Below are 27,037 nucleotides of genomic sequence, written 5' to 3'. Positions count from 1 at the left end.
TAAATGTTAATTCTTTTGGAATTTCCATGTGTACTTCAGCAATTGTGTTCATTAAGAACACCAATAGAAAAGAAGACTTTCTTATTGCCATGATGTTCAATTCAATTAAAATTATATCTATAGTTATATATCTATATATCTGTATATTTATCTATGAAACCATCACTCTCTGTGTATTACACTTTGTGGTCAGTTTGAAGCAATATGAACAAAAAATCAACATCCCTGCCTGCCTTGATGAAAAGTTAAGAGTTTGAAGGTTTAGAGTGGGTTTGTGGGATTCTCAGTGATAGTAACACATGATAACTAAGATGAGAAAGGGAAACTAGCAGCACTATGGATGCAATCGGTATAAAACTGAGATAAGTAGTATCATTAAATTTGAAAAACATCAGTTTCTTAGTTGTGAGAACAAACTTCACTTATTACAAGAAAGTGAAACAGAAAAATAGCTAAGTTATGCAACTGCAGTTTTCAGTTCCTGCCCCAGATGTGAGTCAAAAAATGTTTGTGAGGATTAGCTTATTATTCTGTGGGTAACAACACAAAATCATCTGTGCTTTAAATCCCCTGCAATTGATTTCTTACTCACCTTACATGTCTGACTCTAGTTAATGTGTGAAGATGTGTGTCAGTCAGGGACCCACTCTATGGATGCTCCATCGTCTTGAAACTGGATCATCTGACACCTTTTCAGAACAAGAACAGATGGACAAGAGAGCACAAAAGCATTTGCAGTAAATGTAAAATCTGTCAGTTCTGCTTTTTGAATGCTGGTGTAAAATTACGAAAGGGGGATGAAGGGGAAAAAAGCTCTGAAAATGTATGCAAAACTCAATAAAAAATTACACTTGCATAGTACCATCTATTAACTTCTTTGTTCTAACCTGTCTCATTAGTTGCTGTATAACAGGACACTGACACAGTTGTCCCTCTATAAGTACAGGAAAGCCTTCCTATTTCAGCTTGCTTTGATAAGAAGCAGAAATTGCTTATCAACAAATGGACTGGGAACATTCAGTGATATTTGGACAAATTTTCTTCATGAACTAACAAATGGAAGATGCTTTATTAACCTTATTTTCCCATTCCACTGGAAAGTTCTTAAACTGCACACATATCAGACCAAATTACACAGAGCTTCATAATTGATTATGTCCTCCATCAGACTCTCTATTACAACAGGTCACATGCCAAGGCTTTCTTGGCCATTATTTTATCCCCCATGACTTGCAAATGGCCTGAATATATATGATAAGCTCAACTAGTACTTATAGAATTGAGCTGACATACTGAGAGTTCTGGCAAGGCTGCAGAGATGACATAATTGGAACTCAATTTCTTCCTATTCAGATAGTGTGTCCTCATTAAAAATAACTAGTTTTTAAAACGTTCACCTAATATCTCTTATAGGATAGGATGGAGATTTGGCGTGAAGATGGAACCCTGCACCTGAGGTGTATATTTGGGGCCTAGAAATATTTGGGAGAGGAACAAGAAAGCAGTCACTGCCTAGCTGGCCAGGCGCCAGAATGGATTCCACCCCACCCCGCACCCCCCCTTTTTTTTTAAGTTGTATTTTTTTGAAGATATTAGATCACTAAAAATGTTACATTAAAAAGTATAAGTGGTTCCCATATATCCCATACCCCATCCCCTCACTCCTCCCACAGGAACAACCTCTTTCATCATTGTGGCACATTTATTGCACAATTGGTGAACACATTTTGGAACACTCCTGCACCCCATGAATTATAGGTTACATTGTAGTTTACACTCTCCGCCAGTCCATTCAGTGGGTTATGGTAGGATATTTAATGTCCAGCGTGTGTCCCTGCAATATCATTCAGGACAACACCCAAGTCCGGGAAATGCCCCCACCTCGCAGTATTCAGCCGCCCTACGTGGCGGCCTCTCATTGGTCCCCTGTCTGCCACTGAGAATTTAACTTGCATTTCTCCGCGGCAATTCTGGGGGAGCCCATTGTGGAGATCAACTTCCTGGGTTTGGTGAGTGATCCCGGACCCCACTGCCCCTGGCCTGCCTTTTGGGAAGTTTGAGGGAGACAGAGATGATAGAACCTGTGATGAAAAAACTGTAAGTGCTTGCGGGAGTTTGATTTGGGGCCGGAACTGTGCTGAAGTGAAAGAAGGAGTCTCTTGCGTCAGCCACCCGAGTGCCGAGTAAATGGCGGTCTTGTCTCCTGGAGGAGGACCTGGAGACAGCCTGGGTCGACAGGCTGGAAGAACTGATCGCTGCCCATCCCTGCAGTGGCTCCCGTGGTCACTTTCCCCCCAGAATTTCCAGGCACAGGAAATAGGTTTTTCCCTGAGTGCTGGGCTCTGTCTGCCTCAGGAGCCTGGCCGACCCCGGGTGTCCTCTGTGCGCTAGAGCTTGTTTCCTCATCTTAGACGCACCTTTGCATTGCTTACTACCTCAATTCCCAGTTCACTTTCGCGTGCTCAGGCCTAGGGAAAGGAGTTGGTAATATCTCAGAAAAGGCCACGGTCTCCTCACCGTGAGCACTTTCCACCCTGTTGCCTGTGTTGCACAGATTCTAATGTGTATTTTCCTTTCCTCCACCTTTTCAGAGTTCAAGGCATCTGCCTCCTCATGAGACTGTGACTTACACTTGGACTAGGTCCATATCTGATGGTGGTTGACTGTTTAATCAACAGGGTCTAATACATTGAAACCAACAGATTCATTTTTTTTTTTTTTAATTTTTCCTAAAGTTTTAAGGCATAATGCTCCTGGGGTGACCAAATTGTAATTAAAAGCCTTTCAAAATACAATAAATAAATATTAAGTGCCTACAAGAGATTACATTTTGTGGTGGGTTTAAAGAAAAATGAAACAACAATTAAATAATACAGTATGCAAAAAGCAGCAATGTCAATGATACAGCATTTCAACAACAAGCAGGGGAGTGGATGTAGCGTAGTGGTTGAACGCCTGCTTCCCATGTGCTAGGTCTTGGGTTCAACCCCTCGTAACTCCTAAGAATACATAAATAAATAAAAATTAAAAAGTGCTAGATTAGGGCTGTAGTCCTGAAGGACTTTATAACTGTAAGTAGATTTCAGATTTGACCTCATTGTAAGAAAGTGATCTTGAATGGTTTTTAAGGAAAGGAGGGATGTAAAGGCTCTCAGATGGGGTTTTGTCTGGAATGGTAAAAAAAAAACCTATGGGAGAATCTAGTGTGCATTGGAGAGCAATGTGTAGAGAGGAGCAGGGGGTGGGTCAGATGGATGAGGCAGTGGGAGGGGATGGGCCATGTGACCTGAAGTCTATAATTATAAATTCAGGCTTCACTCTGGAGGATTTGGATTTGAGAAGAGAAGGGATGAGACTGATGTCTGCTTTAAAACTCACTCTGGCTGATGGTGCTTGCACAGCCATGAGGGCAGGTGGCTACAGAGTGAACACACTGTCCCCTCTCTGAACAGGGCATTCATGTATGCAATTTCTTCTAGCTAAGTAATCTTCCTCTATTCTTATCCCATATTTCCATCATATTCTTCATCTTTCAGTTTGACCTTTATATTTTCAAGATGGAATTCTTAAATAACTGTCTGTCTGCCCCATCATTTGATTCCCCAATAACACATCTATCTCTCATAGTGTTTGACATATGTGCTCTTTTGTACATGTATGGCTAATTATTTAATTTTTTTGACTGTTCAGGTGACCATTGTTTTCATAATGATTTAAACTCTATTTAAACTCATCTTTATATTTTGGGACTTCAGTCCAGCTCCTAGCATATAATCTATCAAGGATAGTTTGTTGAATGACATCATGCTATATTTGGAGACTTTTCTCCAAAGACCAACAGACAACCCATCTGTGTTTCTTTCTTAGGTCTCTGACATGTGTGATCTTTAAATATATCTGTACCCCTTCGTTCTCTACCATCCATACACACACACATGTGGGCTCCTGTTAATGTCTTTGGCACATCTCCCAGCCAACATGAACCTTCTGCCTGCAAACAGAAGACTACTCAGAACCTGCCAGCTGGTCTGGATATATCCATTTCTACACCCCCATATCTTTGGGTGTTAATGGATTTGTGTATTAACTTCTACTGAATTTTTGAACTCTGTGTGGTAGGAGACAGACCTCGGAAGGAGGACACTGAATACATTAGGTTCATCCCAGCTTTGTACATCGAATATAAGTAATGCTTGTTATTCACTTGCCATATCTCATTCCTCACTGGTGAAAGGCTTGTTCTTATCATGTGTGCACTCATTGTCATGTATTGTATAGTAACAGTAAGAGAAACAGTGACAATAGAAATCGAACTGGTTATGCTGTAGATAAAAGGTAGATAGAGTAGGCCCTTCTGAAAGGAGATGTGTAAGGGGAGAATATGAAAGGACTTGTAAAGAGAGGCTCATGTATGGGACTCACGCATTGGAAGTAAGTCATAGCAGAATCAAGGAACAATCAGCCGAGAGAAGAGCAAGTGCAAAAGCCCTGAGGCATCAGTGCCTTTGGTGTGGAAAACAAAACAATACCTGATGGGCCCCACAAGGGTCTTGGTAGAAAGGGCACCAGGGTTTCTTTCTGTGCAGTAAGAGTAAAGGAAAAGAACAACAACAACAAACAAATAAAGAAGAATGAAATAACAAAATAAAAGAAAGTAAAATAATCATTGCAGATAAGGATGAAATTTATCACATGACATGAAGTAGGAAGAAGGTTTGGAATCATTATGGAAATCCATTTTTACCCAGCCATTGAACTCCCTTTCTTGTTTTTCTCACCCTTGTTTTTGTCGTTCAGTATTTTGGTCTTGGCACATCTTGAGTTTTGCATAATCAATATCCTTTTTATTCCTATCTTTCTTAACCTGCCTCCTTTTAATTATCCCAATCATGCAGGAATTTATGAAATAAAAGAGCCTCAGAAGTCAGGACAGCGAGAAGCAGGGGAGCAGCGGCAATGGCTTCAGAAATCCTGGTAGACATAAAGGAAGAGGTGACCTGCCCCATCTGCCTAGACTTCATGACAGAACCCCTGAGCATAGACTGTGGCCACAGCTTCTGCCAAGCCTGCATCACAGGGAATAGCAAGCAATCACAGATCAGCCAAGAAGGGGAAAGCAGCTGTCCTGTGTGCCGGACCAGCTACCAGCGTGAGCACCTCCGTCCTAATCGTCATCTGGCCAATATAGTGGAGAGACTCAGGGAGGTGGAGTTGGGCCCAGGGAAACAGCCAAAGTTAATTCTTTGTGCACAGCATGGAGAGAAACTCCAGCTCTTCTGTGAGGAGGATGGGAACGTCATTTGCTTACTTTGTGAGCGGTCTCAGGAGCACCGTGGTCATCACACATTCCTCTTGGAAGAGGTAGCCCAGGTGTACCAGGTGAGAGCCCAAAAAGGAGGGAGACAGGGCAGAAAGTGGGACCTGACAGGAAATCTCCACTTTTCACCCTACTTTGTCACTATACTATTGAGGGCATTTACCACTCTCTATAACCTGTGTTCAATTTCTAAGGCCTTAAAGACATTCCTGTGCATTCCACCCATTTAAATAAAAGATAAGCCTAATATATACTCTTGGCCAGACATAGATTATTTTGTACCTTATTCTAGATGGGTGGAGATTTAATGCCCAAGATAAGTTCTCATTGTGCCGTGAGCAAGAGGGCAACTAGAGAGCTTCGTGGTTTGAGAAGAAAGGACATTCCATTCTGGAGCATCAGATTCTTCTAGGACAAGATAGACTCAAGCTCTTAATCTTGGCAAGAGAATGATGACTTCTGCTGCTTGGGACTTAAAGAATATTTTCACCTCCTCAAGTTTTCTTCCAAGCCCATCTCACAATTTCTATCATTTCTCATCTTCTAAGATTATTCTGTATTTACCCCAATACGTGTTAAGAAAGCTCATAGTTTGACTCTGATATTGATTTCCTTCCCATAGGAGAAGCTCCAGGAGGTTCTGGAGAGGCTGAGGACAGACCAGAAGGAAGCTGAGACTTTAGAAGCAGACATCAAAAATGAGAGAGCTCTCTGGAAGGTAAAAGCAGACTCCTCCTGAGGAAATTGTGAGAGGAATCTGGGCAGCACCTATGCTTCTTGTCACAAGGAGGCCCCTTCCTCTTTGTTCACGGACAGTTAATCAGTCCAGAAGTTACATGATTCCTGCTTTTCTTAGTCTCTTCCCTGATGGGGCCTGGAGACTGGAAAGTGCGTATGTCACGAATGATATTTTGGAGGTGAATATATAAAGGGACTCTATAGGCTGGTGAATCCTGCACTCTATCCTTGTTATTTTGTTTGACTCTGTGACACCTTGTGGCGAAGATGCTTGGCAGTGGCCTAGGATTCTCTCCACAGGATTCAACATTAAGCAGGAGATAAAGGAGGGAGTTGGTGGAGAATCATGCTGGAAGGACAGCTGCCTGCCAACCAAGCTTCACCCAGTATCCAATCTGGGGTCAGGATGGAAATCCCTGAGACAGACTTGAGGTCATTGTTCTGGGATGTGATGAAGGGAAAATAATGGGGGGAAAAAACAGCTTCTTTAATAAAGTCCTCCTGCTCTAAGTCCTATTCCTATGAGATCTCCCCATAGTACACAGCTCCCTTTATGGCTCCCAGTCTTTTGAAAATTTAGCCTTCTGCCTGCTAGACTGACTGGTTTTCTCTCTTCCTCCTTCCTGAAGAGTCATATACGGAATGAGGGACAACATATCCAGGCAGAGTTCAAAAAATTGAGAGGTGTCCTGAATAGCGAGGAGCAGAGAGAGCTGGAAAAGCTGAAAACAGAGGAGGAGAAAGTTCTGGATACCATGGCAAAGGAAGAGAATGATCTGATCAAGCAGAGCCAGCTTTTGAGAGAGCTCATCTCAGATGTGGAGCATCATTTGCAGGGGTCAAGTGTGGAGATGCTGCAGGTAAGACTTGAGAAGGAGCCTCTGCCTCTCAGATTAGGGAAAAGGGAAGATTTAGTTTTGTTCTCTTGTGTGTTGCTGGGTTCTTTCTGGTGGTGACACTAAGGTTCCTTTGGCCCTGCAGTGCCCCTTCCCTGCATCTATTTCCAAGGCTAAAGGAATAATTGAATGCATGAAGAGCAGGGGAAAATACCATTTGTATTAACTTTTAAATTGTTTTGCAAAAATTTGACCTGAAGTGTATCCAGTGATACCTTTTTTTTTTAATATTATTTATTCATTTTTTAAAAAATGTTACCTTCAAAAAATATGAGGTCCCCATTCACAGTGATATCTTTAAGCTTCTCCTGTTTTATGTCATCTTGGGCAGAGCGTTTGTCAGGCACCTCTTAATGTGTTTTAGGCACCGGCAAACATGGAAATTTTGAGTTCCAAGAGGCGTTATTTTATTTTTCTTTTTGTACTTAAAGAATGAGGTAGAATTTGTCCCCTCCTGAATTTCCTGGAAAAAAATTTGTGACGGATTGGTATTATTTCTTCTTTAAACATTCTGTAGCATTCACCAGTAAAGCCATTTTAATCTGGGGTTTTCTTTTTCAGGAAAGTTTTACAATTTTAAATTCTTTACTTGATTTACTTAGATTTTCATTTCTTCTTAAGTCAATTTTTGTTAATGTGTTTCTGTAGGCATTTGCTCATTTCATTTAAGTTGTTTAATTTGTTGGACTAAAGGTGGTCCTAATACCCCCTTATAATCCGTTTACGGACTATAGCACCCATAGTAATGACTTTCTTTCATTCTTGATTTTGGTAATAGGTTTCTTCTCTCATTTTTCTTGGTCAGTTTACTTAATGTTTGTTAATTTTGTTGATCTTTTCAAAGAGCTTAATTTTCACTTCATTAATTTTATCTATTTAATTTCCTATGTCATTTCTTTCTTTTTTTAACTTTATTCTTTCTTTTTTTTTTTTTCGCTTTTTGTGTGGTTTGCTCTTCTTTTTCTAGTTTCTTAAAATGGAAGCTTAGGTTACTAATTTGAGATCTTCCTTTCTGAATGTATTTTAACGGTATAATTGTCAGTTATACCATTCCAGACATTTTAACTTTTGTGGTTTCATTTTTATTTAAGCCAACATATTTCCAAATTACCTTTGTGATGACATTAACAACCATTAGAATATTTACATGTTGTTTAATTTCAAAATAATTTGAGATTTCTCAAAACTATGTTGGATTTCACATTCAATTCCAATGCAATCAAAGAATATGTATTTTATTATTTCAGTACATTTAAATGTTTGAAGCATATTGTGTATCCATGAAAATGTTCTATATGCATTAGAAAATAATGTAAATTATTAGGTGGAATATTGATTTTACTTAGGCCAGGTTGGTTGATTGTGTTGTCTATGGCTTCTATATCCTTGATGGTGTTTGTACTAGCTATTTCTATCATTTATTAGAGTGACTTATTGATATCTCCAACTATTATAGTTTATCTATTTTCCCTTTTAATTCTTTCAGTTTTGCCTTGTGTATTTTGAAGATCTGTTTTAGCCTCCTTTCCTTGTGTGTTTGTGTGTTAAATTATTTTAGGTCGGATGTTCTCAAATTTGTTGCTTGTCAGTCATCTGGAAAGTTAATAATGAACTCGAGGACCCAGGTCCATTGTAGGCCTTTCCATTTTCATTTTTTAACACCTTTATTGAAGTATAATTGACATACAGTAAACTATATGCATTTACAATGTACAGTTTTAAAAGATTTTTCCTCTCCTTTTCCTTCCATGACTGTCAATCACAGTGTTTTAAATCTCTCTGTAGTTTTGCCTTTTCCAGAATGCCGTATAGTTGGGATCAATTCAGACTGACTTCTTACATTTAACTGTGTGATTTCGGTCCCTCCATGTCTTTTGGCGGCTTAGTAGCACATATGGTTTATCACTGGATAATATTCCACTTATGGACCACAGATTGTTTATCTGTCCCACCTTATGGAAGACAGCTAGTTGCTTTCAGCTTGGGGTAATTAGGAAAAAAGCTGCCATGAGCATTTTTGTGCATGTTTTTATGTGGACATAAGTTTTTAAGTGATATGGGTAAACACCTAGTAATATGATTGCAGGTACATATGGTAAGACCTTATTGAGTTTCCTAAGAAACTACCAAACTGTCCTCTAAAGTAGCTGTACCGTTTTGTATTTCCATTAGCAATGAATGAGAGTTCCTCTTACTCCAACTTCTCCACGACATTTGGTATTGTCAGTGTTGCGGATTTTATTCATTCTAGTAGGTATGTAGTGGCATATCCTTGTTTTAGTTTTCAATTCCCTAATGACATAAGTTTTTGAGCATCTTGTCAAAGTCTTATTTGTTACCTGTATATCTTTAGTGAGGTGTCTGTTCAGATCTTTTGCCCATTTTTTAACTGGATAGTTTCTTATTGTTGAGTTTTGAGTGTTCTTGGTAGACTCTGACAATAAATCCTTTATCAGATATGTGTTTGCAAAGATATTCTGCTTGTCTATGGTCTGTCTTTTCATTCTCTTAATGGAATCTTTCACAAAGCAGAAATTTTTCACTTGAGAAGTGTCTATCCTTTTTTTTTCTTCAGTCATTGAACATCCTTTTGATGTTGTATCTGAAAATGCATTACCAAATGTAAGATCCTCTAGATTTTCTCCTACATTATTTTATGCAAGTTATGAAACTATAAAGTTTTACACTTAAGGCTGTAATCCATTTTGAGCTAATTTTTACAAAAGGTATAAGGTCTGCTTCTAGATTCATTTTTATGCATGTGGTTTCCAATTATACCAGCACCATTTGTTGAAAATGTACTTTTTCCACTGAGTTGACTTTGAGGCTTGGTGGTAGATCACTTGACTGTCTTTGTGTGGGTCTATTTCCAGTCTCCTCATTCTTCCATTGTTTTTTAGTTTCTTCCTTTGTCAATACCTCCCTGTCTTGATTATGTAGTTTCATGGTGAGTCTTAAAATTGGGTGGCATCAGTTATGGTTTTCTTGTTCTTTAGTAGTGTTTTGGCTATTCTGGTTGCTTTTGCCTTTCTAAAGAAAGTTTAGAATTTTTTTCATATCTGCAAATAATTTGCTGGAATTTTGATGGACATTGTTTTGAATCCTCAGATTAACTTAGCATACAGTGACAATTTAACAATATTGAGTCATCCTGTGCATGAACATGGAAAGCCTCTCTATTTATATAGATCTTTGATTTCTTTCACTGGACTTTTGATACTTTCCTCATATAGGCCTTGTAAATATTTTGATGTATTTTTATCTGTTTCTTTTTTTATGATGCTAATGTACATGATACTATGATATGAAGTTATATCTCCAATTGTTCATTGCTTCTGTACAGGAAAACATGTGATTTTTTACATTAACCTTGAATCCTGCAACCTTGCTATAATTGCTTATTATTTCTTAGAGAATTTTTGTTAATTCTTTGGGATTTTCAAGACAGATAATAATTTTATTTGTTAATAAAAGTGGTTTTATGTTTTCTAGTCCCATCTGTGTATCTTTGATTTCCTTTTCTTGTCATATTGCATTAGCTAGGATTTCAGTCTATATAACTGGTGAAAGGGAACACCTTCACCTTTGTTCTTAGTCTTAGAGGTCAGCATCTGATTTCTCACCATTCAATATGATAATGGCTGTAGATTTTTTGTAGATGTTTATTAGCAAGTGAGAAAGTTTCCCACTATTTTTATTTTGTTGATTTTTTATCATAACTTGGTATTGGATTTATCAAGTGATATTCTGCATCTTTTAAAATGATTTATTTTTAATTATGTTTTTTTGAAGATACATAGATCACAAAATGTCACATTAAAAAATATAAGTGTTCCTATATACCCCACATCCCACCCTATCCCATTGGAGCACTGCTGCACCACATGGATAATAGTTTTACATTGTGGTTTACACTCTCCCCCAGTCCATTCACTGGGTTATGGCAGGATATATAATGCCCAGCATCTGTCCCTGCAGTGTCATTTAGGAAACCCCAAGTCCTGAAAATGCCCCCACATTACATCTTATCTTCCTTCTTCCTGCCTCAGCTACTACTTTGGCTACTTTCTCCACATCAGTGCTACAGTTTCTTCAATTTCTAGATTCACAATAGTTCTATAGTAGAACACCAGTAAGTCCACTCTAATCCATATTTTATTCCTTTTTCCTGTGGACCATGGGATGGTGATGTCCACTCCACCTTTATATTGAGACGGGCTTAGTTCCTACATGTTTGATGGATGCAATTCGCCTGCTTGCAGTTGTAGGCACGCTCAGTTCCCTGGTGTGGTGGTTGGCCATCTTCACCTCCCTGTTAGCTGATCTGGATAATATATTTTTGTTTAACCTACTGATATGATGGATTACCTGACCGGATTTTCAAATTCTAACCAGTGTTATGTACCTGAAAGAAATCCTACTTGGATGTATAGTATAATTCTTTTATATAAAATGTTGAATTTAATTTGCTAATAATCTTCTGAGGATTTTTTCGTGTATGTACAGGAGAAATATTGGTCTGTACTTTTCCTTTCTTGCAATGTATATTTAACTGGTTTTTATATTAGGATAATTCTGGTCTCAGAGAATGCACTTAGAAGTTTTTCCTTTGCTTCTATTTTCCGGAAGAAATTATAGAGAATTGGTATAATTTGTTCCTTACATATTTGATAGTATTCACCAGTGAAACCATCTGGGCCTGGTGCTTTACTTTGAAAGGATATTTACTGTTGACTCAATTTCTTTAATAGATGTGGGCCTATTTAGATTATCTGTTTTGGTTTGTGTGAATTATGGTAGATTGTGTCTTTTAAACAATTGGTCCATTTCATCTAATTTATGAAATTTATGGGCATATAGATTTTCGTAATAATCCTTTACTAGCCCAATAAAGTCCATGGGATTAGTATTGATGACCTATATTTAATTTATGACAGTAATAATTTTTATTTTTTAAATTTTTCTTGGGTAACCTGTCTAAGGGCTTATCAATTTAACTGATTGTTTCTAAGAACCAACTTTTATGGGTGTGTTGATTTTTCCCCATTGCTTTCCTATTTTTCATTCATTTAGTTTCTGCTATAATTTAAATTATTTATTTTGTTCTCTCTGTTTTATTTTAGGTAAATAGTGTTCTTCTTTATTTAGTATCCTAAAATTGGAGCTTAGATTATTGGATTAAGATCTGATTCTTTTCTAATATTTGCTTTCCATGCTATAAATTTCCCTCTAAGCGCTCTGTTGGCTGCTTCCCACAAATTTAGAAAATTATACATTCAATTAAATCCACTTGACTGATGTTGCTGTTAAATTCAATTATATCCTTACGTATATTCTGCCCACTGGATGTGTCCATTGCTGATAAATGCATGTTCAGGTCTCCAACTATAAAAGTGGATTTTTTTAAATATTCTTTGCAATTGTATCATATTTTGCCTTACTTACTTTGGTGCTTTGTGAATTTAAGAGCATACATTAAGGATTGTTATTTTTCTTGGAGAATTGACTCTTTACCATTATGTAATGCTTCTCTTTATTCCTAGTAATTCTCCTCTTTCTGAAGTCTGCTTTTATTGAAATTAATATAGCTATTCCAGCTTTCTTATACATCTATTTGAAACATCTATATGTATATTAAGTCAAATATATATATATATTTTACTATTTTTTGCTCATTGATTGCACTTATTCTTTGTTTTTGTCCTCCCCTATTTTCCATCCCTCTCTGATTTTAATTGTGTTTCATGTGATTCCATTTCCTCTCTTCTTTTGGCATAGCAATTGGACATTTATTTAGTTGTGGCCTTAGAGAGTACAATATACATTTACAACACTGTTCTAAACCCACTTTCAAATAATATTATGCCACATCATGTGTAGTTTAAATACTTTATAAAAGAGTATTCTCATTTCATCCTGTCCCTTATAATATATCTGTTATTCATTTCACTTACAAATTTATAATCTCATATTACATTCTTATTATTACTTTGAACAATTGTCTATTAGACAAATTATGATTTAGTGAAATAAAATATTTTATTTTACCTTCTATGATTTCTTCTCCTATGCTTCTCCTTTCTTTTCTATATCTATGTTTTTGACTTAAACAATTTTCCTTATCGCTAAAGGACTTTTTAAAATATTTGTCTGTATTAATATTTTTTAAAAAGAAATATTATTTATTTATTTCTTTCCCCTTCCCCCGCTAGTTTTCTGCTTTTGTGTCCATTCACTGTGTGTTCTTCTGTGTCCACTTGTATTCTTGTTGGCGGCACTGGGAATCTTTGTCTCTTTTTGTTGAATCATCCTGATGCATCAGCTTTCCGTGTGTGCGACACCACTCCTGGGCAGGTTGTGCTTTTTTTCGTGTGGGGTGGCTCTCCTTGAAGTGTGTACTCCTTGGGTGTGGGACTTCCCTACATGGTAGACACCTCTGCATGGCAAGGCACTCCTTGTGTGCATCAGCACTGTGCATGGGCCAGCTCACCACATGGGTCAGGGTGCCCTGGGTTTGAACCCTGGACCTCCCATGTGGTAGGCAGATGCTCTATCAGTTGAGCCAAATCCGCTTCCTTAAAGGACTTCTTTTAAAATTTCTTATACACTGCTGGTATACTGGCAACAAATTCCCTCATATTTTGTTCATCTGAAAGTAATTCCTTTCTTTTCTTTTTCTTTTTTTTTTTAATTTAATGTAGGAATTTTATTTTAGAAGTAATACCCCCAGATGGCACTAGAGTAGGAAAACTTGCATCAGATAATCAGGATTATAACCCATGGATCCTGAAGTTCACTCCATTGAATTAGATCCCTTTTATTTTTGAAGGGTCTTTCAGCAGGGTACAGAATTCTATATCTGTGACTTTTTTTTTTTCTATCAACATTTATATATTCTATTCTCTTCTTGCTTGCAAGGTGTAGCAGCTTGATATGGTTATGAATTCAAAAAAATAGTTATGGGTTATGCTTGTAATCTGCTCTGTACCTGGGCATGATTGAGTTATGATTAGAAAGTTGAGTCCCCACCCACCTGACTCACAGATAAAAGGCATGGCAAAGAACAGAGTTGAGGATTTTGCGATGTTGGAGTTTTGATGTTGGAGTTTGATGCTGAAGTCCTAAGCTGGAGCCCTGGCAAGTAAGCTCACAGAGGAAAGAGAAGCCAGCCCCAGGAGGAAAGGAACCTTCAACCTAGAGAAAAGCAAGCCCCAGGAACGTAAAAACCCAGGAAGCCTGAACCCTTGCAGACATTGGCAGCCATCTAGCTCCAAATCGACTTTGGTGAGGGAAGTAACTGAAGCTTTATGGCCTGGTATCTGTAAGCTCCTACCCCAAGTAAATATCCTTTATAAAAACCATCCATTTTCTGGTATTTTGCATCAGCAACCCTTTGGCTGACCAATACAATATTTGGTACCAGGAGTGGGTAGGAGCTGAGGGTAATGGAAACATGGAACGGGTAGTGGAAAAAGGTAATGATAAAAATAAACTTCAACCATGTGACCAGTTACAGAAATAAGGACTAAAATGGTCATGACTCTTTTTTCCTTGTTTCATTATGATGATAGTATATATACACAAATAGAATTTCTTTGTCTTCTTCCCCCAATTTTCCCCTTATCATATAATACTTTGTATCCATTTCATGTCATAATATTTGAGGATGTCAAGTTTGAGAGTGACTATTACCCAAGAATTTGCACCCTATTCTGTATGGAATTAATGCGTTTCCGGTTGTATGCAGGTGAGTTGAACATTGTTAGGCGGAAATATATATATATGCATGTCTTTTATTGTTTTTACTTAGAGACTAAGTATGGTTTAAGATATTGTGTATGGTTTCCGAGTAGACAAGGGGTGGACTGTGATGGTTAGGGTAATGTGTCAACTTGGCTAGGTAACTGTGCCCAGTTGTTTGGTCAAGCAAGCACTGGGCTAACTGTAATACAAGGGCGTTTATGGACTTTAGTCTCCATTGACTTTAGTGCAGTGGTAAATCATAGATAGCTGGTTATAATTACATCAGTCAGGGAGATTGCTATCAGTAGTGAGTGATACATAACCCAATCAGTTGATTCCCTTAAAAGGGGAAGTGATTCCAGCATTGAGAGAGAATTTCCCAACTCGTCTTTGGACAACCAGCATCTCCCAGAACTTGTCAATAATCTTCATTGGACTTTCATCGGAGCTCCTGGTTGCAGCCTGCCTGTGGAACATGGACTTGTGCATCCCCACGGCTGCGTGAGAAACTCTGATAAATCGCTTACTACAGATATCCCTTATTGATTATGTTTCCCTGGAGAACCCTGGCTAATACACAAGGTTTCCATAAAAAAGGCTGATCTAATTATTATCCTTTGTCCTTTAAAGGCGAAGTTCTTCCCACCGTCCTTGGCTTCTTTCAAAATTTTCTTTTTGTCTTTGGCATTCTGTAGTTTGAATATGATATATGTGGTATAGATTTGTTAGGATTTATCCTGCTTGATATTCACTGAGATTTTTGGACATCTAGTTTGTTGTCTATTTTTAATTTTGGAGAGTTCTCAGTCATTATGACTTCAATAATTTCTTCTCTCTTCTCTCTATCTTTTCCTGGTATATCCTTTACAGATTTGTCATAACTTTTGTTATTGTCTAACAGTTCCTAGAAATTCTGCAGAATTTTAACTTCTTTTTTTCTCTTTGCATTTTAGTTTTGAAAGTTTCTCTTGATGTACCTATAAGCTAACTGCTTCTGTTCTCAGCTATGTCCAGTCTAGTAATGATCCCATCCAAGGCATTCTTTACTTTTGTTATACTGACTTTTCTTTCTAGCATTCCTTTTTGATTCTTTCTTAGAATTCCAATATCTTTACTTACATTGCCTATCTGTTATTATATGTTGTCTACTTTTTTCATTAAGTCCCTAGCCTATTAATCATAATTATTTAAAATTAGATGTCTCCAATATCTCCTATATCTCATTATGGTTCTAGTGCTTGTTTTGTTTCTGTAGACTGTGCTGTTTTTTGCCATTTAACATGACTTGTAATTTTGTGTTGAAAGCTCGATATGATGTATCAGATTACAGGAACTGAGGCAAATATGCCTTGGTACGAAATTCTTTTTGGTTTTGTTTTGTTTTTCTGGTTGTGTTTAATGTTTGCTATAGCTGTAATGTTAGAGTCTTTAATTTCCTATGGGGTCCTTGTTTTTGTCTCTGCTGTTATCCTTGAGTTTCATTCTAAAGCCCTTCTTAAATAGAGTGGTATCTTGCATCTCTCTCAGTTCTGATACCTTGTTGTTATACTGGAGCCCTGTCAATGTGGTGGTAAGTTACTGAGAAGGGAAAGCATTCTATAACATCATGATCAAATTTCAGGATTTTTTAGTGAACCTGAGTACCTGGGCTGTGACCTTTAGAGGAGTTTCTTTGTCTTTCTTTTCTTTAAGGTTATTGGGAGCTAGAGTTTTATATTTGTTCCTCCCCTAGATTGGATAAGGCCTTGCTAAAGTAGTTTCCCTTGAGGGCATTCCGGACTACTGAATCATCTGGGTATATTTTTCAATGATTAGTTTCCCACTGGACATGTTGCAAAATAGATATTTTCTCCTTCTAATGCTAGAAGCATAGGGTGCAGGATGGACTGGAATGGGTTGGGTTCTCTGATCTTTATCAGGAAAACCTGTTAGGGCTCCTGGAGTAAAAATTCACAAAAGTGTGTTCCTCTGGCCCCCTACTCCTGCAAAACTGAGTCCTGAGGATATTAAGTTTCAAAATAGTTTATACTCTGCCTCCAACAATTTCTCAGTTGTTCACATGGTCCTACCAATTCCTGGCTCCAGTAGTTTCTACTCCTGGTAAGTTTTGATTCTCTGTAATCTGTCTTTCTCTTGGTTTCTTGGGTGGCAGTTTACTTTGTGACCTGAATTTTCTGATTGATCTAAGGAGAGTTGTGATTTTCAGATTGTTCAGCCTTTTTCTTGTTTTATGGACAAGAATGATGAGATCTGAGCTGTTTATTAGTGGGAATAAAATAGCCTTTATATTTTTACCATATTACCAGATTCTGTTTCCAACTAAATTTCGGGAACTGCCTTAAGACTTTTTTCCATGGCCCTTTGTTCTAGTCTCCCGCAAGCTATATGCAATACTCATACAGTTGCCATCTCCATGAAAAGATCTCTCGTGTTTATACCATCTGTACTGATTCACACAGACATGCTTATTACTCCTTAATGGCTACCGTACTTGAATATCTTCTCCCAGTCATTTTTTTTTTTCAATATGAGCTAATAAATTCTTTTCATCTTTAACCTTGTCTTCCTTCTCTTTGATGTTTATAAAATGACGTTGCCATTCATGGCTTATAGCTGGAAGTAAGCCTATAAATTCCGGGAATGATCATGGGAAACTTGGGAATAATATCAGTATAGGAAGAGAAAAGCTCAGAAATATCATTGACATGGCATTTGAGCTCTCATACCAGTTATCTCTGAAACCAGATAGAATCTATTTATTTACATATTTATTATATATTTTAGTTTCATTGTTACAACCTGGAAGTTCTCTTTTCTGCTGCCAAATGTATCAGAATACCCAAGTTTCCTTTATATTTTGTCTGAATATAAGTTCAACTTAGAGGGAATAAATAGAATTTGGAGAAATACATAGACCAGATCTGATGATCAGGTTGACGCTTCAAAATTTAGCTGTGAAAAAAGTTATAACTGCCACCCCAAATCCTTTACTCTGCTTAATTCACCTTTATTTGGTTTAAGTCATATACAACAAAAGAACCCTAATACAGAGAGTAAAACCATTTTGGTATTTGTAGACACAGTTGTTGCCCTAATCTTTGGTGACATGGAAGAACATGGTTGGAGTAAGGAGACTAAATTTATTGTACATATCTGTTCATAAAAATAAATTGCATCTTTGGCTATGAAGGACAACAAATGGCTCAAAAACTGGCTTGGTAGGAACTGGAATTTAGGTCAAGATACTTAGACTTTAGGACTGTGTCTGAATAGATATTGGTAACATTATGGACAATGGGATATGAGAGAGCAGACAATGTAGTTACTGAATAGTAAGTTATGTATTAGGCAACCTATGTTGCTCCTTCCTGCAGCTTCTATACTACTGAATATATTAATGTGTTTTTAAAAGACAAATATGACTAAAAATAAAGAGTTGGGAATAGGAAGCACATATATGTGTGTGTTGAGTTTAAGGGAGTGGATGAAGTAACTTATACTTAGTGTACCGAATGAGAGGAGAGATGCTTGAGAAACACCTGTGTTAAAACACTTGTTTGTATCTCTGCAAAAAATAATGTAAACTTTTTCCCCACTGTTTATTTTTTAAAAGATACTTTGATTACAAATGTAAACTTCTTGAGGCTTGTAATCAGTTGTAGAGCTTATTTTCTCCAAAACCTGGTGTATTTGGCAAATAATAGTGTACCGCTTTACATATATTTGGAAAAATGAAAGAACAGTGAATTATTCACATCAGTTCATGGGTAACCACGTGCATTTGGGGGAAAAAAATGTAGGCCTCTTCCTTTTAAATATATCCTATTTTCACAAGGAAAGCCTTTTGCTATACTTCCACAAGAGGCAAAGCTAATTCTATGTTAGGGAACCCGATAGCCTCATATGAGTCTTTAGCAATTACTGTCTGTGTCTTTTGTATACTTTTAGGCCCCCACTGCAGGACCATCTCTGTAATCTTATCATATTAGGGGTTGGTGGGGATTTGATGAGACTTTGTATTTGGGGAGAGGAACTATCACTTCTTGACTCATGTCTTCTCTCTTTTCCCTAGGATGTGCATGGCATCTTGAGAAGGTATATATGGGAGACCAGAGATGGAAATTTTGTGTTGCAAAAAGTGGTTTGTACCCATGAAAGTTATCTGGAGATCAATTAACATGAAATATCTTTCAGGGCAAGAAAATTTGGATGTAATTTTACCCTAAGTTCATGATCACAAATCAATGTGAGAGTTTCCATAATTATTGAGAATGGACCAGATTCATGGTCAGGAATATGGGAAGTCACATTATTGGAGCCAGTAGGTGAGGAGGCCAGTGGGCGGTGTCAAGGGCGGACGCACAGCGGCGCAAAGAATGCTGCGGAGACGGAGAGTGGTGGCAACGCCTCTGCTTTATTGAGGAAGACAAGCGTTTATATAGGCTAGGGTGCTGGCGGTAGCAAGGCTAAGCCAAATAAGGCAATGTATGTGAGGGGAGGCCGCTAATTGGCTGGGGGACGGTTGGGGGTGAGGTACGAGGGTAAGGGGCGACGTGTGGGGTGCGGATTGGCTTAAGCTGAAGGCGACCTCCGATTGGTTGTTGGAGGCTGTTGCTAGGTAAAGGGGCAGAGGTGAGGTTATCATTCTGGCGGGGGGTATATGGGGGCTGGGGCAGAAGATAAGGGGAAGTTGTGGGTTGGGTTCTGGTGAGGCGCGGGAGAGGCAGGCCGATTACCCTAGGGCGGCCCCTATGGAGACTGGATGCTGGGTGGAGATAGAGGAGGCAGCCGTTATGGGCAAGAGTAGCAGGGGGGCGACAATCTACCGGCGCCAAGCACTCACCCAGCAGGAGACGAGGCCTCATCTCAACGTGCTGGGCCTGCCCAACGATGGTAGCATGCTTGTTACCTCAAGTAGGGGTATTAAAGGTGGGACTATTTTTCCATAGTTCAACCTTGTTCTTCCATGTTACCAAGATCAGACCCCTAAGATGTAGATTTTATTCTTCCCTTGTGCCTGTATACAGCTTTGGTTATCCTATTTCATAGGTGCTTCCTTTATCACGGGTGTGGGAGAGTGTCTTCTTTTTTTTTTTTTAATCTGACAAGTAGCCAGAGTCTTGCATAGTTACAACTCCTTTATATTTATATTTCTCCCCTGGGAATGGAAGAGGCCAGATATTTCTATGTGATTCTATGTAGATTTTCATGAACAGACTCAAGTCTTAGGGAATAAAGGTTTGGCTCTAGTGCAAACAAGTGATCCATCTTGGTTACTCATATTGAAGCCAGTACAGAAAGGTGGCATAAGACTGTCTAAAATTGCAAACCTACCTGGCATCATTAAGCTTTTTAAAATACATAGTTTGATGTTCAGAACTCCTTCATTACCAAGTGTTATAACTTTTTCCCAGAGAACCTACACCTCACATGTTTTTCTGTGGGCTTCTTACAGGGACACATACTTTGAATACTCTTGAGTTCCTCTAGAGAGGATTCCCACACTTGATATGTTGCAGCCACCCAGCATTCAAGTTGCGCAACTTCACTTTCTGCCTATGTCCTTGGGAACCCACATCCATGGCAGTGACTTTTCTATACATTAGGTGGTCTTTTTTTTTTTTTAGAGATACCAAAAGTTATTTTAAAGTCAATTCTTTCATAAATTCTAAATGATTTCTAGGAGTTAGAGAGGGAAGGGATAATTATTTCATTTTAGAAGAAAGAAACTCCTTCTGAGTGCTTAAACCTTCCCAAGGCATCTCAGAGTGTAATTGGGAGGGTGGATATGTACAGGTCCTCAGGCTCCAGACACAGGAGTTTTCTTTATTCCCTCTCAGTCTCTTAAGGAGAAGGGCGCCATTGTATGAGTGAGGTTTAAAGAGAGTATGCTAGTGGTATGCAGGGACAAATGATCAGAGGTGTGGGCGTCAAATTTTGTCATCCCTAGGAGTGAGAGTTTGACCCTGAAGAAGCCAATAAGTTTTCAAAACAAACAAAGGAGTGTATTCCGAGCTCCAGATCTGAGTGGGATCCTGCGAGTGTTTAAAGGTAAGGAGAGTCAGGGGAAGGTGTGTCTTGGGATTCTTCGTGGGAAAACAGACAAATGGGAAGAAGGTGCATTTTCTTGGTGAGGGGAATCATAAATGGAGGGATAGTGTGTGCTGAAGATGTGGTCATATTTATGGGAATGGCCAGAAGTCTGGTTTATTTTCTCATTGACCACTTCACTGCCTCATCATAGACCCCTCATTTTGCCCAGTCTGGAGAAGAAATTGATTTCAGGGTTGACTCTTTTGCTTGTATTTAATCTTATGGAATTTTTTTGTCATTTCAGAGCTGAGAGATGTCCAGTGCTACTGGGGTAAGAAAAAAAAAGTTATCTTCTTGCCACCCTGTTATGATCATCTTTCAGAATTTTGTCTGCTCTAGGAAGCCTCATGCCTTAATGTTCACTCTTCTAATGCCCACATACCTAAGATTTCTCCAGTGTTCCCTCTCTCCCTATGACCCCTGATGAAAGTTCTTCCTAGCTCCCTCTCAACTTATTAAGATCCTTATCAAATATCTTGAATAAAATATCTTCATATCCTTCACACGCTCTGTAATTTTCCCACAGTGCACATGACGCTGAATCCAGTCACGACCAATTCAAATATTGTAATTTCTGAGGATCGGAGACAAGTGAGATCTTCAGCCTCTTTGAATTTACAGATGATGAGCAATTACGTTTGTGATATCCTGGGCTCTCACATGATAACATCAGGGAAACATTACTGGGAGGTTGATGTGTCCCAGAAAAGTTCCTGGTTCCTGGGGGTAAAATGTGGAAACCAGACTGCCTTTTCAAATTTTGGTAGCTCTTCATTTCAGACTTCTTATTTCACCTACGGTATGAGACTAAGTTGTCAGATTCCCCCTCCAGTGTTTGGTAGCAGTGCACATTTTCAAAATGATTACTCCACATATCAACCTCGATATGGCTACTGGGTTATTGGTTTACAAAATCAATATAACTATAATGCTTTTGAGGATTCTTCTTCCTCACATCCCTCAATATTGACCCTCTACCTGACTGTTCGTCCCTGTCGTGTTGGGGTCTTCGTGGACTACGAGTCTAGAATTGTATCATTTTTCAACGTCACAAACTGTGGGTTTCTCATCTATAAATTTTCTAATTGTGTATTTTCTGGAACTGTTGTTCCGTATTTCAATCCTACAAGTTGTAGAGGTCCTATGTCCCTGTGTCCACCAAGCTCTTGAACTTTCTTATACCCTAACTCACTTCAAAGTGGTGACTCTTGTCCTGGAACACCACTGTTGCACCCAGTTCATCAGCACCATCCCGACTGTCTTTTCCTTGCTCTCTCCCTTCTTTTTGAAACTCCTCCAGTCGTCAGTAGGTTGTACAATTTGCCTCATGCCTTATTCTTCCAGTAGCTTGTTATCATTAGGAAGGAAGCGTATTTCATTGTTTTCCGTATTTCCAAGGAAAATTGATCCCCCAAAAGAAAGGTTAGCATTGGGGTAACACCTCTGCCAACTTCACTCCTCATTCTTTCTGGCTCTGGCCTTTTCAACAACCTTCTCTTTTATCTAAGACCTTGTCTAGGAGTTGCTTGGTAAAAAATGAGTTCTTAGGGGTGTGTCTGTTTACTCCCGTGCCCATATTTACCAAGGTGTTAGGGAGAAAATAATACAATAAGTATACACTAAAAGTGTAGGTTTTAATTCCAGGATGTCACAAGTCCAGAGTTCAAGTCCTTCTCCATATTCCAGCACTATTACCTTGAATGAAATCCTTCAATGGTTGTGCTTAACTTTTTGAAATCATTTTGGGATTATAATTGTTAATACTTAAAATCATTGTGGGGAACTTAATGTTATTAAATGTAAAGTTTCCTGTCTTAATAAATATTTGTTCTACTTCAAACTGGAAAATATGAGCTGTCCCAGAGATTTGTACCTTCAGGGGTACTTTATTTTTTTTTTTATTTTTTATTTTTTTTAATTTTTTTATTTTTTATTGACTTTGTAATAATATTACATTAAAAATATATATGTGAGGTCCCATTCAACCCCACCCCCCCACCTCCCCTCTCCCCCCCCCCAACAACACTCGTTCCCATCATCATGACACATCCACCGGATTTGGTAAGTACATCTTTGGGCACCTCCGCACCTCATATACATTGGTTCACATCATGGCCCATACTCTCCTCCATTCCATCAAGTGGGCCCTGTGAGGATTTACAATGTCCGGTGATTACCTCTGAAGCACCATCCAGGGCAGCTCCATGTCCCGAAGAAGCCTCCACCTCTCATCTCTTCCTGCCTTTCCCCATAACCTTTGTCCATTATGTCCACTTTTCCCAATCCAATGCCACCTCTTCTATGTGGACACTGGATTGGTTGTGTCCATTGCACCTTTATGTCAAGAGGAGGCTCAGATTCCACCTGGATGCTGGATGCAATCCTCCCATTTTCAGTTGTAATCACTCTAGGCTCCACGGTGTGGTGGTTGTCCTTCTTCAACTCCATCTTAGCTGAGTGTGGTAAGTCCAATAAATCAGATTGTAGGTGCTGGAGTCTGTTGAGGCTCAGGATCTGGCTATCACATTGTCAGTCCAGAGATTCAAATCCCCTAAATATATCTTAAACCCCAACATTAACTGCACCTCCAGCACATTAGCATGAAAGTCTTATGAAGGGAGATCCCATCTGAGTCCAGATTCATCACACATAAACACCATTTCCAAAGAGGGGCCATCTGCCCTGGTAGTTAACCCCATCGGCCACGACCATAACTCCCATGGGTCTCTTTAGCCCTCAAAGGAACCAATATCTGGGGGTTGTATCTGCTTTATCTGTCTCTCTGACTCTGCTCAGTTGTGCAGGAGGGCAAACCTTCTGCCAGCCTCCAGACTCTTTTTTAGAAACTCGTAGCCATATAAACTCATTTCTCCTTTCCATTTCCCCCTTACTTTAGGTCAAACAGCATTTTAAAGTCATGGTATTTTATGTAGACATGGATATTCTGCTGATCCGCATTGAACCTTCCATATAAGGTCATTTTCCAGTTGCATCATCAGTTGGTAGTTGATAGTGGTCCCTCGTTGCCAGGGAGGCTCATCCCCGGGTGTCATGTCCCACGCTGGGGGGAAGGCATTGCATTTACATGCTGAGTTTGGCTTCGAGACTGGCCACATTTGAGTAACATGAAGGCTGACAGAAGGAAATTCCCAGGCACAAAGTTGCTCTAGGCCTTGTTCTTATTTTGGGTTTATCAGCTCACAAGCATAGTCATTAGTATCAGGGGCTCACTGTTGAACCCTCACTCCCTCCCGGTCCCCACCACTGTACCTGGGAGACTGTCGCTGCTCCCCTAGGGACCACGACAGAGCACCACTGGCCAGGAACCCAGTACCCCCCCTGCTGTGGTTTTTAATTGTTGCCACTATGAGTATATCCAAACATTACCATGCACCCTAGACATATGTTCTGTACAGCTCTTCAGGGGTACTTTAGAAAGCTTTGCTGAAGTATCATTTTTCAGGGCCCAGATTCTGCTGTCAAAATTAATCCAGCTCTTCTTTGATTAACATACATATATGCGGTCACCCCTCCGGCTGAAGTGTGGTTTGCTGGCCTGGCGGGGGAGCAGCCGCGGTAGGCCTAATTCCAAGCCGCTGCCCCCATAATAGGGTGGTTGGTCGGGCCCACCGCCACCCCTGAAGGGAGCTCGGCATGGGCGTAGAGAGCCCTCGGGTCTCCCCTTCTCGGCAGCCATGCTTCCGTGGCCGCCCCTCCTCCCGGATAGCGCCACACGATGCCTTATGATGCATCACCCTTCTTCTTCTTTCTCCCTGCGCAGGCGCAGGGAGGAAAACTCCAGTCTGCCCTTCCCCCCCCTCCCCACAGCAGCAACAGCCAGGCATGGGCGGGAAACTCAAGTCTGCCCTGTACCCCAGCAACAGCAGCCACCAATCCCTAAACCCTGCCACTTCCCCCAGCAACAACAACAGCCAATCCCTAACCACCACCCCTCCCCCTTCCAGTACCTCCCACTGACCTTTCTCCGGCAGCCAATCAGAACAGGGCGTGGCTTCGACCAATCAGCCTTCCCCAGCCCCTATAAAACTGTTGCCTCTCCCTCAATGAAGTTGGACTTGCGTGTTTACCTTGTCTCCGCGGTAGTTCTTCTGCCGTGCGCCCTCCAGTCCTGAGAGCCCCTGACAAGGGCCTGGCCTCCCTTGTCCCCAGTTCGTCGCCTGCTTCTCTGGGCGACCCCCTCGTCGCCTGCTTCTCCGGGCGACCCCCTCGTCGCCTGCTTCTCCGGGCGACCCCCTCGTCGCCGGCTTTGCCGGGCGACCCCGTCAGCCGAACCGCGCAACCCCTGTGAGACCGACCCCTCGTCTGCTGCCAGACCGACCCCCCGTCCCAAGTGGGACCGACTCCTCATCCAAAGCGGGACCGACCCCTCGTCCGCAGCCAGACCCCACCTCGACCGACCGAGCAGGCCGCCGCACATATAAATTGTGAATTTCTCCTAATTTTGATGTTGTTGCATACTAGTCCTTATGAAGTAAACCCAATTTTATGGAATTCACTTTCTCATTTGTTAACTAATATAATGAAACTTACCTGATGGCGTATTGTGAAAATTAAATAATAGAATGTTTTAAAATAATTTCTGCCTTTTTCTAACATGTTAACAATGATCCATAATGTGCATATTAATTTTTAACTCCCTTTCTCTAGGACTTGAAATAACCGATTTTAAGATTAGATATTTTATTTTAAAAACTAGTACTTTTACTTTAAGAAATAGAGAACTGATCAAAGAATCACAGATATTTTTAGAAGTATTATCTAAGTATAAAACAGTATTTCAGCATTGTAATATACTCTTTGTTCTTATTATCTTCATAGCCATCTGGACTTATTTTATAAGTGCAGTAGCCCTTAATCTGATTACTTTAAAAGTTGATTTGATATCTTTCCTTTTTTTTTTTTTTGGCAGTAATTCTATTTCATTGGAAATTGTCTTCTCTTATGCCCAGCTTTTAAAAATTATTATTCACATAGTACAGGAATAGGAGAATTCTGCGGGATTTCTCAGCAATGGTAGCAGCATATGATTACTTTGGTCAGCCTCCCTCTAGTGATTTCAGGATTAAGGGTTCCTTTGTCCTGTTCTCCTTATCCTGTGAGGTAGAAGGGGAAATGTTTCTGTAGTGGATGCTCTTGCAGAACTTGGTGGTAACCCAATGTCTCTTGGCATTTTTATTTCCCACTCTGCCCCACCTGATTTTTGAGCTGGAAAAAATAGTATGCATGCATGTATGCTTTGCCTGTTGATCGATATTTGGATAGTTTACAATTGGGGTATTATGAATAAAGCTGCTATGACTATTGGCATATGTTTGTGAAATAGATGTTTTTCATGTCTCTTTTGTACACTTAAGGAAGGAATTGAAATGTTATCCTGTCAACTTGTGAGAGTTCCAGTTGTTCCACATCCTCACAAACTCCTGAGAGTGATCTTATTTTAATGGTAGCTAATCTAGTGTGTTTCTATTGATATTTCATTATGTTTTTTACTTTCATTTTTGTGATAATTATGTTTTTCATCGTTCTATATGTATCCTGGACAATTATGTAAATCTTTGTGAAATACCCTTTCACATTTTTGCCTCGTTTTAATTGGGTATTTGTCTTCTATTGAATTTTAAATGTAATTTCTATATTTTTTCTCTCAATTTTTGACTTGTCTATTGCATTTCTTCATATTGTGTTTTGAAGAAGGCAATATTATATTTTATCAATTCCAATTTATAATTTTTAATGATTACTTACTTTTTAACTTTTTATTTTGTAATAATTTCAAACACAGAGATGCTGCAAAAATAATGAAATAATATATGGAATACTTTGCGAATTTCTGTGTCTTCTTTGTACAGGGCCCATACTAATCTTCTCTGTATCATTCTGATTTTAGTCTATGCTACCAAAGCAAGCGTTACCTTTTTTTTTTTTACCTAGGAAATCTTTCCTTGTCCCAAAGACACACAGCTTTTTTTTTTTTAAAGATTTATTTTTTATTCATTTCTCTCCTCTTCTCCACCCCACCCACCTCCGCCAGTCATCTTTTCCCTGTGTCCATACGCTGTGTGTTCTTCTGTGTCCACTTGTATTCATGTCAGTGGCGCCCGGAATCTTTATCGCATTCTTTTGTGTCATCTTGCTGTGTCAGCATTCCGTGTGTGCGGCGCCATTCCTAGGCAGGCTGCACCTTTTTCGCTCTGGGTGGCTCTCCTTACGGTGAGCACTCCTTGCATGT

At 39.3% G+C, this 27,037-nt stretch overlaps 1 protein-coding gene and 1 non-coding gene across 4 annotated transcripts; one reads left to right on the top strand and one right to left on the bottom strand.

Annotated features, from left to right (window-relative positions):
- Positions 1-1,952: 1,952 nt before the first annotated feature.
- Positions 1,953-26,624, top strand: LOC101416095 (tripartite motif-containing protein 5). 3 transcript variants are annotated; one of them, XM_023587812.2, is made up of 8 exons: positions 1,953-2,009; positions 4,896-5,379; positions 5,940-6,035; positions 6,685-6,915; positions 18,767-18,789; positions 20,645-20,745; positions 21,032-21,058; positions 21,314-22,635. In XM_023587812.2, exons 2-8 carry the CDS (start codon positions 4,957-4,959, stop codon positions 21,955-21,957), a joined length of 1,545 nt encoding a protein of 514 aa, XP_023443580.2. In that variant the 5' UTR covers positions 1,953-2,009; positions 4,896-4,956; the 3' UTR covers positions 21,958-22,635. The 3 variants fall into 3 exon arrangements, with proteins under 3 accessions (XP_023443580.2, XP_071074328.1, XP_004455066.2); XM_071218227.1 differs by lacking the exon at positions 21,314-22,635 and adding an exon at positions 24,889-26,624 and having other exon boundaries at positions 1,974-2,097; XM_004455009.5 differs by having other exon boundaries at positions 1,974-2,097.
- LOC111763314 (U6 spliceosomal RNA) lies at positions 26,613-26,715 on the bottom strand. The gene has a single exon (XR_002796196.1). It is a non-coding gene; the product is annotated as a U6 spliceosomal RNA (small nuclear RNA).
- Positions 26,716-27,037: the final 322 nt, after the last annotated feature.

The sequence above is a fragment of the Dasypus novemcinctus genome, chromosome 10 (genome assembly GCF_030445035.2).
Source record: "Dasypus novemcinctus isolate mDasNov1 chromosome 10, mDasNov1.1.hap2, whole genome shotgun sequence".
NCBI classification, from domain to species: Eukaryota; Metazoa; Chordata; class Mammalia; order Cingulata; family Dasypodidae; genus Dasypus; species Dasypus novemcinctus.
Note: the sequence above shows the minus strand (reverse complement) of the source record. Positions and strands in the feature narration are given on the sequence as shown.